Genomic DNA, 13801 nt, shown 5'->3' with positions numbered 1-13801 from the left:
ACTTGCAACAAGGTTGCAAGCAACCCAATATATAAGAGGAGTTTACAAAAAACAAAGAATATTGTTAAAGAGCATGAAACTGACAGAAACATGAGAATTGATAGAAGGGTTTAAAAACTGTAAATTGTTTAAGTCTGGACAATTTTAATTTAGGAGAGAGTTCCAAAGCGTTATGTGGCGTGCAAGGAGTTTATTTGAATAAAAGTTTTTTGAGTATGAAGGAGCATTACAGTAAAAGGATGCAATTTGACTGAATGGCAAGTCAAGCAAGAATGAGTTTTGGTTGATGGAACTACAGATGGTAGTTCATTTGAGCAACAACCATGATAGTATTTGTAGAAAAGAGAAAGAGATGCAACTATATGACAATGGGACAGTGGATCAGGCTTAGCAGATTGAGCAGGTACAACAACATACCTTCTTGTTTAAAAGAGAAAGAGCATCATCAGAAGCACCTATCTAAATATGACAATTGTATTTTATACAGGAATGAATAAGAGATTTGTAGAGGTAGAGAATGGAATCAGTAGTAAGGAAACGGCAAGTATGATAAAGAAAAGCAACCTAAGGAGTCAGTATGAGTGGTATGTAGTGAACAATAATCCAAAAAGATGCCAATTAGAACTAAGTAAGAGTGTGGCTATTCATCAATATCAATTAGATTACAATAATTATTTGCAAACAACTAAGTTTTGTGGGTTTAAGCAACTGGGTTTAAGTTCGCAAGCTACTGCAAGACCCAAGCTGTCACAGAAGAGAAACCAGATTTAAGACGAGTAAGAGGAGTATTAATTATATTATAATTTAATTATTTTATTATTATAGTAGAATTAAGTAGAATTCAATTGTATCATAAACAATGAAAGCCACCTTAGTGATTATTTAGTAGGAAGGTGATCAATGTTAAAATAAATGAAAAAAAAACACAGAGCCAAGAATGGAATCTTAGTAACCTGTTACGCGTTACTAAGAGCAACAGAGAATCAATGAAGTGTGACTTTAATAATGAGATTAGTAAGAAGCAATTCAAAAATTTTCATAACACTTCAAGGGGCGAATTAAGTGATCGCGAATTGAAAATTCTGTAAAAAATTCTGGTCTTAAAATTTGTAAAACTTTAATGAATGGACCAAAAAAAATTCTCTGGAATGACAAGAAGAGTGTGGCCATTACAATGAGACAGGAAGAGTGTGGCCATTAGATTTTAGAGATTAATTAAAGGAAACATTTTTTCAAGGTAATAATAGGGGGGGGGGGGTCCAAAATTATATATTTTTTTTTTTAACAGTTATTATTTATTAATTTTTTTAGAAAAGTTTGAAAAACAGTTCAGTTTTTTCTATTTTTTTGTGGTTGGCCTTCTACTTCTATTTAAACATTTTTAAAGGTACAAAAAAAAAAAAAAAACATTTAAAAGAAAAATCTTTTCAGCGGTTATTTTGCGCATAAAGTTACGCAACTTTATGTTAAAACTTATGCAATTTAAATTTTGATTGGATAAGTTTGAATTAAAATGAATAATAGTTGCGTTTAAAAAAAAAAATGTAACAAAACTTTTTTTGTTAAAATGTAAACTTTATAAATGCTTAAAAAACAGCTTTTGTTTTACTTTGCAAAAGTATACTTTGCTTCTATTATTGTTAACTAAATTTAGATATCAATTAAAATGAAAAAAATTGTAACAAGACGTAATAACAAAATAGTTTTAAATCAAAATAAGCAAACTCCTTTAGAAATTCTCCCTGTAGTTGATAAATTTTATCATACAAAGTTGCCTTTACTCAGTGATGTTCTTTCACTTGTCTTTATCAAAGTCAACAATAAATTATCTTTTAAAAGTGCTTGTCGAAGAGTTGCAAAGTTAGTAGAAATTCATTGGACAGAACGTAATATCTTCACAATATCATATCAGGCTATTTTAAAACGTCTGCAAGGTGAAATCAATGAATATCCCTACTTAAAAGGTGTTGACAAAAACAAGCAAGGTTATAGTTTTTTAAGTAGATGTATTTCTATGAACAAATCCCTTAAAAAACTTTCTGCTTCAATCCACAACGTTGTGAAAAGCTAGAGAAGTTTTTCGGTATTTCAATGAATGCTGAAGACAACTCGTATCTAGAAAACATGCGCGGTAACAGGAATTTTACATGTCAAAATATTGATAAAACTTTCCATCAAAAAGTTATTAATGACAAAAGAAAAATGGAAAAGATAAGAAATAAAACAGCAGTTTATCAGACGAAGATGAATTTGTTGAAAGAGAATTAACAAAAAACAAATATCAGTTCTTTGAAAAAGACACTGAACCAATTTAAAAAAAAAGAGTTATGTTTGTTGATGTAAGTGAGCCAAAACTGCCATACATGACGAGATCAAAACCAAAATTAATATTTGAAGATTTCACAATACTTATGTTTCACCTAATGTGCGACAATCAAAAAACTTAGTCTTAAGTGATATCTACCATGCATGTGCATAGTTAGATGGAGAAGGATTCTTGATGAGGGAAATGCAAATTGCACTGAAAGTAATTGGCAATCAAATTTTTAAAACAAAATGGAAAATTCCAGATGAAACTGACCGTATATCTAAGTACGATAAAAATGATTGTGAAGCTATTGAGAACACATTTATTGATTCTAACACACTCCCAACACGCAGTGCCACACATACTGTTCATAATATAGGAATATCTAAAATCACAGCTGATATACTCGATAGAGAAATTCCTGCAGGTCAACTGTTTTGCACTTCATATACAGCTTTAGATTTTGACAGAGCTATTGAAAAAGTTCTAAACCAAATTGAAAATGAAATGAATATGGATAACCTTTTCAAAGGCTTTCTGTTAGATATATCTATTAACAAAAGTACGGAAATGTTATCTTTAACCTTTCTATCATAGGTACTAAACTTGTTTGGTCCGAGTTTTATTCAAAAACCATGGAATTATCATAAAGAATTTAAAACTTTTATGCAGCGTAAAAACAAAGATATTTTTCTTATTGAATTTAAAGATGTTCGATTTGAATGTCTTTCAAAATGTTCTTCTATAGTTTGCTTTCACTGGGATGACTTTAAGGAGTTTTTAGACCAACATGAATATATCACAAATAAACTTGCTTGTTTAGTTCGAGATTCTATGAATTTTGATTACATTATAGTTACTTTAGTCAAGGTAGCAGCTTTTGGAATGCAAGTTATTTCACCATTTTTCTGTAAAACTAAAGGTATAGCCACACATTCTAAACTGTAAATATTCTTTAGCAAGATGTATGCAAGCTTATCTAATGATGTCATAAATGAACAGTTCTTTGAATTTAAAGAGCCATGTGTTCAAGGAGTATCAAAGAGACTTTCATTAAAGAAGAGGCTGTTGAAGAAGTTGTTGATGTAGTTCAAAAATACGCATCAAAGAACTTCGATGATTGCATTATTCTTCCAAATATAGTTCGGCAAAGTTTAGCTATAGTTCTTCAACACCAAAGAGGAAAGCATTATGGGTTTGGAGAAAGATACAATGATCGATTAACTGATGAGTATTATGTTTTTAATCAAGTCGTTGGAGTTGATAAAACAGTTACAAATAATATTGAACTTGAGCGTCAGATGTGGAACTCATAGTAATCGACTTCGAAAAAAACCGTCACTTTCAACAGTTTCACGTGGTAATGTTCTTAAATTTTCAAACCATTTAAGAAATGAAGATTCAAATAATTTAGAACTATTTCGGAAAATGGGTCCTATTGTTAGAAAAATTGAAAGTATTGAATACAGTTAGAACCAGCAAAAGATTCAACTGAGACAAAGTGGCTTAACTAAAAAAGAACAACAATCTTTACATCAGGCGTCCAGGAGAAATTCCATTTTAACTTGTTTAAAACTACAAGGTGGCCCATTTATGAGTGGATCAGATGTCTGTGAATATATTGAAAAAGAGCAAGATCTGATAAAATGCCAAAAACGATTAAAGAATGAAGTAATTTATTTTAGAGATACAAGTAGGTCATTGCCGCGGAAATCAACTCTATTTAAAATCATGATTTTTGATAAAAATACAAAAAAGCACCGTCTTATACCTATAGAAGAATATGCTACTAATTTGAAAGTTCTACTTAGAAAGTCATCACAGCAATCCACAATAACCTACGATGACTTCCACAAAGTTATTTCGCACTTTCAATAGAGGTCGAAACATATTATTAATAATATTAGACTATCTTGATGATGTGCAATGTCTAATTTTTTGTGTTATTTATAACTAGACATAATGATAACATGTTTTATTAATAAAATGAAAAAAAAAATTTACCATGTGTTTTACATCGCTTATATTTGAAAATAATAATGATTTTATTTAATTTAACAGTAAATTGTTTTGTCAAAATTATCACTTTTATTAAAATTGAAGTAGAAGGCTAAATATTGATAATGAAGTAAAAACATTGCGAAATTCGAAATCAGCATAAAAAATCAATTAAAAAAAAGTTTTTAAACTACAAAAAATCTGAAAAAATTCAATTTTGGACAACCCCCCCCCCCCCCCCCCCCCCCCCCCCCCACCTTCCTCCTCTCCCCCACCTACTAGTAATGAGATCAGAGCCATCTATTAGAGATGGATAGTTAGACTTACCTTTAGTAAATTTGTTAAAGATTGTCTAAAGGGCTCTCATTTCATAGAAAGTACAAGATTTAGTAAACAGAATTTTGGAGTTTAGCATCAGACAGCACTTTTTAACATTGATTTCTTGCAAACATAAAAATCGTTTGTTCTAAAGAGAGTTGTTTTTATGAAAAATATAAAAGAATGGTTACAATTAGAAAAACGCAACTGCACAAGAAGCTGAAAACCATGTGATATGTGCACAAGAAGCTGAAAACCATGTAAATGAGGCTGGACATGAAACCAGCAAGAAGGAAAAAAATATTCCATACCTGGAGTAACCATATTTATCTAGAATAACCAGGTATTCTATAATTGGAATAACCAAAAACTTCCATACCTGGAATAAAAGCTTCCATACTTGTCTAGATTTAGGAGATTGCATAGAAGATGCAATCAGCAGATAGGCAAACAACAATATCGGCTGATGAATAAAGAGATAACGCTTGGTTGATTTGGTTAGAAACAACATCAAAAAAAGCACAAGATAAAGAAGAAAAAGAAGAAGAAGAGAGATTAAGAACAAAGAGAAAGATGATTGGTTGAGTGAAAAGATGCTCAACAGTAGCACCAAAATAAAATTTTCACAGGATATTCAAATCTGATTTTACAACAAGCAGGTGAATTAAAGCGTAAGTATATGCCCAGTCAAAGCATGTGACTATTGGAGTCTTTACCAATAAAAAATGATAACTAACACTAAGATCAGAAGATGAAACAGTTGAATTCAAATTAATCTCACATATAGTAAGCAAGTAAGTATAGTGAATTTTGCAAGAAGTAAGATTCAACTGATCTAAAGTTATTTCCTAAGAGATATATTTGAAGATTAGATTGAAGTCATTTAGTGGTGATTTTTATTTTAAATATTTTAGATAATTTTGCCATATTTTAAATTATTAGAGAGTTTGCCTCAATCATAGATAGTACATGACAATCATAACAATGAGGTATGCAGTTTCTTCAGTCCTGCAGATAATCCAAAGCTGTAAGAAATGGCTGCTTACAAAGCACCTACAATGCACACTAAAAGTACTAGCAGGGACACCATGTCAACCTATGTGCAACACAGAATTGTAAATACTCTGATATTTTTACAGCTGTTGATGGAATCAACCTCTCTGAAAGCAACCAAAGAGTTGGGGAAACCTTACTACCAGAAACATTACCTTACCTCAGTACCATTAAACTGTGTTTTAGAGCTGTACCATCATTAGGAAATAACAGGAAGAGTTGCATAACCATTTTCGCTTCCAAAAAGGCTGCAAGCAACCACTATTAGAGTTGGAAGTTACTGGACAAGAAAAGATGAAGATTGTAGAGCAAGATAACAATTGACAGACGACTTAAAAGATTGCAAATTATATGAATCAGGAAAACAAGATGAAGGAAGTGAGTTCCAAAGAGTTTTTGGAGCTTTTAGGAACAGTCACAGAAAAAGGATGACACTTAATTGAATGACAAGTAACACAATGAATTTTAGTAGATGGCACAAGAGATGCTAGCTCTTTAGAGCAGTGCCTATTATAGTATTAGTAGAAAAGAAAGAGAAGCAACATTACAACGATGTGATAATGGTTGGAGATTGGTTGCAAGAGCAGGTCCAACTATGTTTACAATACGTTTTTGCACCTTGTTTAAAAGAGAAAGGGCATCATTAGAAGATTCATCATAGATATGGCAACAGTATTCCATACAAGGACAGATTTGAGATTTATAGAAATAGAGAATAGAATCCGAAGTAAGAAAGTGTCAAGCTCGATAAAGACATGCACCTTAGCGGATGCTAATTCTGCAATGGATTTGATATATGGTATCCAAAAAAGATCGGAAGTAAGAGTCATTCCTAGAATTCGAAGGGTATTTGACTCATCGAGTACATTGCCATTCATAAATATAGGAAGATCTAAATTATTGCGGTAAAGATTGCCTGAAAAAAATTGGGTTTTATCTGAATTAAAGTTCACTAGCCACTGTGAGCCCCATGCTGTAGCAGAATTGAGATCCTTTTCAAGCTCAAATGCCCCCTCCAAGAAATCAGAGAGTGTTGGCTTTTTATCATGACAAGAGTAAATGGTAGTATCATCAGCAAATAAAGCCACCTTAGATGTGAGAATATCTGGAAGATCGTTTATGTAAATTAAAAAGAGTATAGGACCAAGGATTGAACCTTAAGGAACCCCTGAAGTTACAGAATATGATGAAGAGTGCTGTCCATTGAGGACAACTTTTATACTATGGTTGGAAAGGAAGGATTCTTAAAGATGTTACCTGGTACACCGTAAGAAGAAAGCTTATGGAGAAGACCAGCATGCCAAATTTTATCAAAAGCTTTAGAAATATCAAGAGCAATGGCCTTAACCTCTCCACCTTTATCTAATGCAGGATAAAACCTATCGGTTATTACTGTTAGCAAATCAGCTGTAGAACGAGAAGATCGAAATCTATATTGATGATCAGAAAGTAAGTTATTAGATTCAAGAAGAGATTGATGATCAGAAAGTAAGTTTTTAAAATTAGATTCAAGATTAAATGTTTGCTAATTAAAGATTCAAAAACCTTGCTTATGATAGGTAGAAGACTAATAGGACGGTAGTTAGATGAATCAGATCGCTCTCCAGAATTTTTGAAAATAGGGATAACAGATCCAGCTTTCCAGCAGACTGGAAAACAAGACTCTGATAAGCACTTATTGAATAGTTTTAAGAGTATAGATGACAGCTCCGGAGAACACTTCTGCAAGACTATAACAGGTATGTTGTCCGGGCCACAAGCTGTAGAAGAGTCTAAGCAGGAAATCACTTTAGATACAGAAGCTGGAGTGATATGAATGTCAAGCAGTTTCCAGTCTCTTTTCTAGCCAGCTTATACTGGGCCGATGGGTTCTTGATTTAATCCGCTCTGCAGATAAGACTTTTTTAAATGTTCTAGAAATTTTATTTCTTAATGGTTCATCTTTTAGCAAAGTGAGATAAGGATTAACTCTATACCAAAGCTTTTGTTGTGACAAAAGTATTAAAAAGTGTTAAGTAAAGTTTTGAAAGTATAGATGACAGCTATAATGACCGGAGAACAAGGACAACATACCTGTTATTGTCTTCTCCAAGACAATAACAGGTATGTTGTTGGGACCACAAGCTGTAGAAAAGTCTAAGCAGGAAATCACTTTAGATACAGAAGCTGGAGTGATATGAATGTCAAGCGATGGATCAACCTGTTTGATGGCAAAATCAGGTAGAACGCAACTAGTGGAATCAAGAGATATTATTCATGAAAAGTTCTTAGCAAATAATTCAGCTTTATCTTTAGGTGAGGTGATAAAGTCTGAACCATACAAGAGAGGTAGAATTAAAGATTTCCCCTTATTATTGATACTGTTAAAGATTCTCCAGAAATCAGGAGAGCCTAACTTTTGTGGTGAAATACGAGATTTCATGACCTGAAAATAGCAGGCTTTGGCATTAGACAAAACCTTTCTACAATGGTTTCTAGCAGTAATAAACAGATGTCTATTTTCTGAAGAATTGTTTTGCTGATAGATATGGAAGTAACTGTTTCGATTGGAAATTGCAGCAGCACAATGTGAGGAAAACCATGAAGAAGAGTGAGGCTTGACCTGGAATCGTCAAGAGGGAATAGAAAATTCTATACCAGCCTGAATCCATGAAGTTATTTAAGAAGCACATTTGTCAGCAGAAAGGCGAAAGATTTCTACCAAAGGGCTATCACAAAGAAAATCAAGGAAAGAGTCCCAGTCAGCTTCAAGGTAGTTGTAAGAGGCACAATGTTAAGGGGATTTAGATGATGAAGAAGAATTAGATATTAGTTTTAGAGAGATCAAACCGTGATCGGAAGCACCTAAGAGTGAATGTGGGGAAATTGAGCACTGACTAGGATTTGAATTAAATGTATCATATATATTTAAAAGAATGAACCTACTAAAGTCTTATAAAATATAGTAAAATAAAAAAATACAATAACATAAAAAATAAAACAACCTAATGTACTTTAGATCTCATTGATTTAAAGTACAATAGTTGATTTAAAATTGATTTAATAATAAGTTGTATTTTTGTTAAATTTTTTACTTCAATCTATAAATGTTTACTATATTTTTCAAAATAGTTGATTTTCAATTTCAAATTTCAATTTCAAATTTCTTTGAATAAAATTATTTTGATAACTATTATTTATAACCATTTTTAATTTTTGTTGCATTTCTACATTAGTTGCATTATTTCAATAATTTACTCGTATATACAATTTTTTATAATTTACAAATTTTAATATATGTAAAAAGAAACGTTTTTTATAGGAAACAGATGTGCAAAAACTAATTTGTAAGAAGGTCTAAGGGCTTCTTTTTAATTTGCAAGAAGGTCTAAGGGCTTCTTTTTAATTTGCAAGAAGGTCTAAGGGCTTCTTTTTAATTTGCAAGAAGGCCTAAACGTTTTCTTTTAGTATTTATCGGAAAGTGTAAAAAAATATTTTTAAAAAATCTAAAAAAGTTGCTACACTATCAACTTAAATTCTTCCTGGTTCCTCCTTCATTTTTACAGTTCACTCAATCATTTTTATTTAATTTTTGTTCAGTTTTTTCTTATTTACTATTAAAAATTTACATTGAAATTGGTCAAAAATAATGATCCTGGGCTCGATAATCCAAATAATTTTGAAATGTTTTGTTTATACTACTTACTGTTAATTTGATTAATTGCCGTTGTTACTATTTAGCTATTAAATGAATGAATAACATTGCAATTATTTATAAGTAGTTCTTTTGTTTTTTTATGCCTTATACAAAACTGTTTGAAACATCAATTGAAGTTTTAGATGCCTATCTTTTTTTTTACATAGTTTGGAATGTGCTGTAATCGATTAGATTTTAATAAACAATCGATTTTACATAGTTTAGAATGTACTATAATCGATTATATTTTAATAAACAATCGATTTTACATAGTTTAGAATGTGCTGTAATCGATTGTTTATTAAAATGGTACAATACTTTTTTTCTATTTTCTCAACGGTTTTTTTTTTGTTTTAATCTTTTATGACATTTCTTATTTAAACTCTTTTTTAAAGACTATTGCAATTTCGTAGAGCTAGCTCGTTAAAACCTCAATCAAGAGGAGTATCATTATTCAATTGTATTATGGTTTTCAGGTGACTTAATATTTTTCATTATGCATTGCTTTAAATGGAAGTCAAAGAATGCCTTCAATCAATTATTTGATAATAATTCTTATTGTAAGCTTTTACAATTATATCTTTAAAAATATACAAAAGAAATTCTTTTGTGCACAAAGTTTACTTTTTATCAAATATTTTATGACTACTGTGAAAGCGAAAGTGTTTTAGCTACTGCAGTACCTTCATTTTCTCCCCCTCTTTTAAGGAGTTAATTCTTTAATTTTAAACAAACTGTGAACAGCGCTGTTTGTCAAATGCTTCGCAATTTCAAGCTTATCCTATTTACTCATTTTCTGTTCTGTGACGTTTGTTTTTAATAGGGGGAGTAATTAACACCGTTTGTTCAATTGCTTTTTGTTTGTTTGTTTTTTATTGAAATTAGTCAAACCGCGTTTTGGTATACATACTTGGTATGTTAATTCTTAAATAAAAAAATTTAAATTAGATTATAACTTTATATTTTATTTGAATATTCTGTTTATTTGTGTAGTGTAATTTTTTATTGTTTACATCTCTTATTAAATAACGTTTAAATTAAAGCACATTAAATTTGTTTGCTTTTAGCTTTGGAGCAAAAAAATCGCATTTCAAGTTTAAGGTACGGTTTTCACTTTTGTGTTTTAAAACGCGCATGCGTGTTCTATTTCTTTACTTTAAGTTGATCGTTTAAATTTTTATTTATTTCATTCATGCGATTTTAGATTTTTAGGCGTAATGAAGTATTGAGTTTAAAAAGCATATTTTTTATCAGATATTATTAAAGAATATATCGTTGGTATACGAGGCAAATGCAAAGTTTTTGCGTAATAGTTAAAATAATAAGTTTTTGTGTAATAGTTGGAATAAAAAAACTCAAGAAATAAATAAAATAAATTTGTGTGGTATATCAATTAATTAATTAAAATAAATTAAATTTGTGTGGTATACCAATTAATTTATTAAAATAAATTAAATTTGTGTGGTATATCAATTAATTTATTAAAATAAATTAAATTTGTGTGGTATATCAAACGATAGAGAATTTAAAATACTAAATAGTGGTATAAATAACTCCATACTGCCAAAAATGGACTTTCTCCTGCATACAAACGATATGCTATTATTAATATTTTCTTTAATAAGGTTAATATACAATACTTTTCTTCATTGATAACCATACAATCATAAAGAAAATATTATAAAGTAATTGATACATATATGATTACCATTTTAAAGAAAATTCTATTTTATTAAGTAAAGGACGAAGTAAAACTTATTGAGCAGTAATATAGTTCAAACTTTGCCCACACAAAATAAGCGTGCTCGTATGAGATATTGATTTTAAATGTTTCCTAACTATTTTTATTAAATAACATAATTGATTATAAATAATTATGAAACACGAGTGTTTACAAAAAAAAAATCCTTAAATAATGTACGCTTGGTTAACAAAAGAGGTTCTAATTGCTTTGCTTTTTCGGTTGGCTTTGATTTAAAGTTATTGCTGAAAAACGATAGAAATGCACATGCATTAAAATTTATGTATGTTTGAGTAAAGATATTACAAATAAAAATAGTTTTGGATAAAACAGCATTATATATAAGTTAATAAAATAAAGCATACAATTATATATTTTTATGTTTATATATTAAATATGTAAATTGTTATATAGAGACCTAAGTAACCTAATCTAAACGATGTCCAGATTTCGTGAAAATATTATTTTTTTATTTAGCGTTTTATTGCGATAGCAATGTCTTACCTGTTGTTTTTATTTTCAACGTTGTTTTAGGCTAACAGCAACACGACAAACACGTTTAGAAGTATTGCGAAAAGGAAAATATAAAGCGAATGAAGGGAAGATAGACATTAAGAAAGATCAAAAAAAAGGAAAAACACAAAATTATTTAAAAGGAAAGCGAGGTTTTTCACGTAAACGCGAAAAGTATGACAGTGACGGTAATAAAAGTGAAATTGTCGATACATCAATTGCAATCGTGTGCATAAATCGGCTTGCTGAAGAATATAATTCGGAAACAAGTATAAAAAAATACTTTCATCTTGACGCAGAAGGACGTCTGCCGGCTCAAATTGTAACAATAGACGATGAAGATGAAGATACTTTGATAACAAATGAAAAATGTTTTTCAAGATATAATGAAGCACATTTGGACTTCTTTAGTTATATTCGTCTTAAACCACTTAAATTAAACAAAAAAGAAGAAGACGATTTTAATAGAAAAGTTAAAGAAAACGACGGTAACCAAGGAGCATCCATTGAGGAGAACTCGTCATTGCATGGTATGGACCGCCGTTCGTTAAGCAACGTTGTTGCTATGTTGCGCTCTAATAGACGTAGCAATCGATCACAATTAATAGAACAATATAAAAACAATTCCAAAAGCGATCATCAATGTACAAATCAAAATATTGAACATTTATCTATTGGTTCAAGAAAGTCAAGTGCGATTGTTGAATCAACTGAAAAAAATGGTAGTGATGGTACCAGGGGAGACCCTATTGATTTGTCAAAAACTAATAATAAAAAAAACAGTTGTTCTCTTAGTTCTGTTGTCACGCTAACAAAAGAAAATTCAGATTGTTTGTTAAACGTGGAAGAAGCAAATAAGGTTCCTGTACAAGTAGCTCAACAAAATACGAGCTTTCCATGTGTGTCGAGCAAACCACGAACCAGTGTAGAAGACATGCATACGTTGTCTAATATGGCGCGTTCGCACTCTGGTGAGAATATAAGCTCGTTCTTTAAATTTTGTTTTAAAAAATTTTTTTAGATAGGCGGTTTCCTATAAGACATTTTTTTTAATTCATTGGCAGGTTTAAGTGAAATTTTGCGAAATCGATGCAACAAAATTCGAAAGATGTGCAAAGATTTGCCTAGCAATCCTTTGATATGGACAAAGAGCGAAGTTGTACAATTTATTAAGAATGCTTCTTTTCAAAAATACGCTAACCTATTTTATCAACAAGTAAGAGATACTGTTTTAATTTTATTATTAAATGTCTTTAATATAATAATTCTGTTGGAGTTACACGTATTTTAGGAAGTGGACGGTCACTCACTTTTGCTACTCACTGTACAAGAAATCCACCATATTCTTGGAATCCAACTTGGGCCAGCGGTGAAGATTCATGATTATATTTTTACGTTGCAAGAGCTTGTAAATGACGCATATCTGAGCAGTAAGAGCACGAAATCGATAAATTCTACAAAAAACTAATGTTTTTTTATCGCTTGTTATATATATATATATATTTTTTTTCTTTGTAAAAAAAGTAGTGATGCAAACTATTAAATCGAGTTTTTCTCTTTTTATTTTCTTTCCTTTTTACTGTCGCATCATAACTGAAAAACAAGAAATTTCAAATTCAAATTTTCAAACAGAATGTCACTTCAAACAGTTGGTCAATAGAGAAACTCAGAAGTATTTTTTGACTTCACAAAGATCTGTAGTACAAGCCAGAAAATTAAGAAAAAAAAAGCGGAATACTATCAAAACTTTCTCCAAAATTGGGTAGAAAACTTAGCGAAGATGTAATTACAGAGGTTGTTCAGTTCTATCAATGCGATGAATATTCAAGGGTTTGTTCAGGAAAAAACAAGTTTGCTTCAGTTAAAGTAGATTATATAAAGCAACACATCCAAAAACGACTTCTTCTAGTCAATATGAAAGAACTTTATATTGAGTTTAAAAAGAAACATAATTATCTTAAAGTTGGATTTTCAAAATTTTGTGAGCGAAGGCCCGAATTCAATTCTCAAACAGATTGATCAACAGAATTTCATATTGTAGTTTAGTTTTCGTGTCTTTTTAAACGCAACTGGTACGCGACGGTTGCATTTACATATTTTCTCCTCGAGCTCGACTGTAAAAATATTTAATCCTTCAAGATTTTTTTTTTTCTAATGATAGCAATCTCCTTGTGACCTCATCTTAAATTTTTTG

The 13801-nt window shown here is 30.5% G+C and overlaps 1 protein-coding gene across 2 annotated transcripts in view; it reads left to right on the top strand.

Annotated features, from left to right (window-relative positions):
- LOC100200623 (scm-like with four MBT domains protein 1) overlaps positions 1-13153 on the top strand; it is an 81221-nt gene extending 68068 nt beyond the window's left edge. For both annotated transcript variants that reach the window (XM_065817765.1, XM_065817766.1), the window contains 4 exons: positions 10421-10454; positions 11629-12578; positions 12672-12823; positions 12899-13153. In XM_065817765.1, the coding sequence (XP_065673837.1) occupies positions 10421-10454; positions 11629-12578; positions 12672-12823; positions 12899-13075 (1313 nt within the window). In that variant the 3' untranslated portion in view covers positions 13076-13153. The remainder of the gene's footprint in view (positions 1-10420; positions 10455-11628; positions 12579-12671; positions 12824-12898) is intronic.
- Positions 13154-13801: the final 648 nt, after the last annotated feature.

This window comes from Hydra vulgaris, chromosome 14 (genome assembly GCF_038396675.1).
Source record: "Hydra vulgaris chromosome 14, alternate assembly HydraT2T_AEP".
Classification (NCBI taxonomy): domain Eukaryota; kingdom Metazoa; phylum Cnidaria; class Hydrozoa; order Anthoathecata; family Hydridae; genus Hydra; species Hydra vulgaris.
This window is presented reverse-complemented; position numbering and strand designations above follow the sequence as displayed.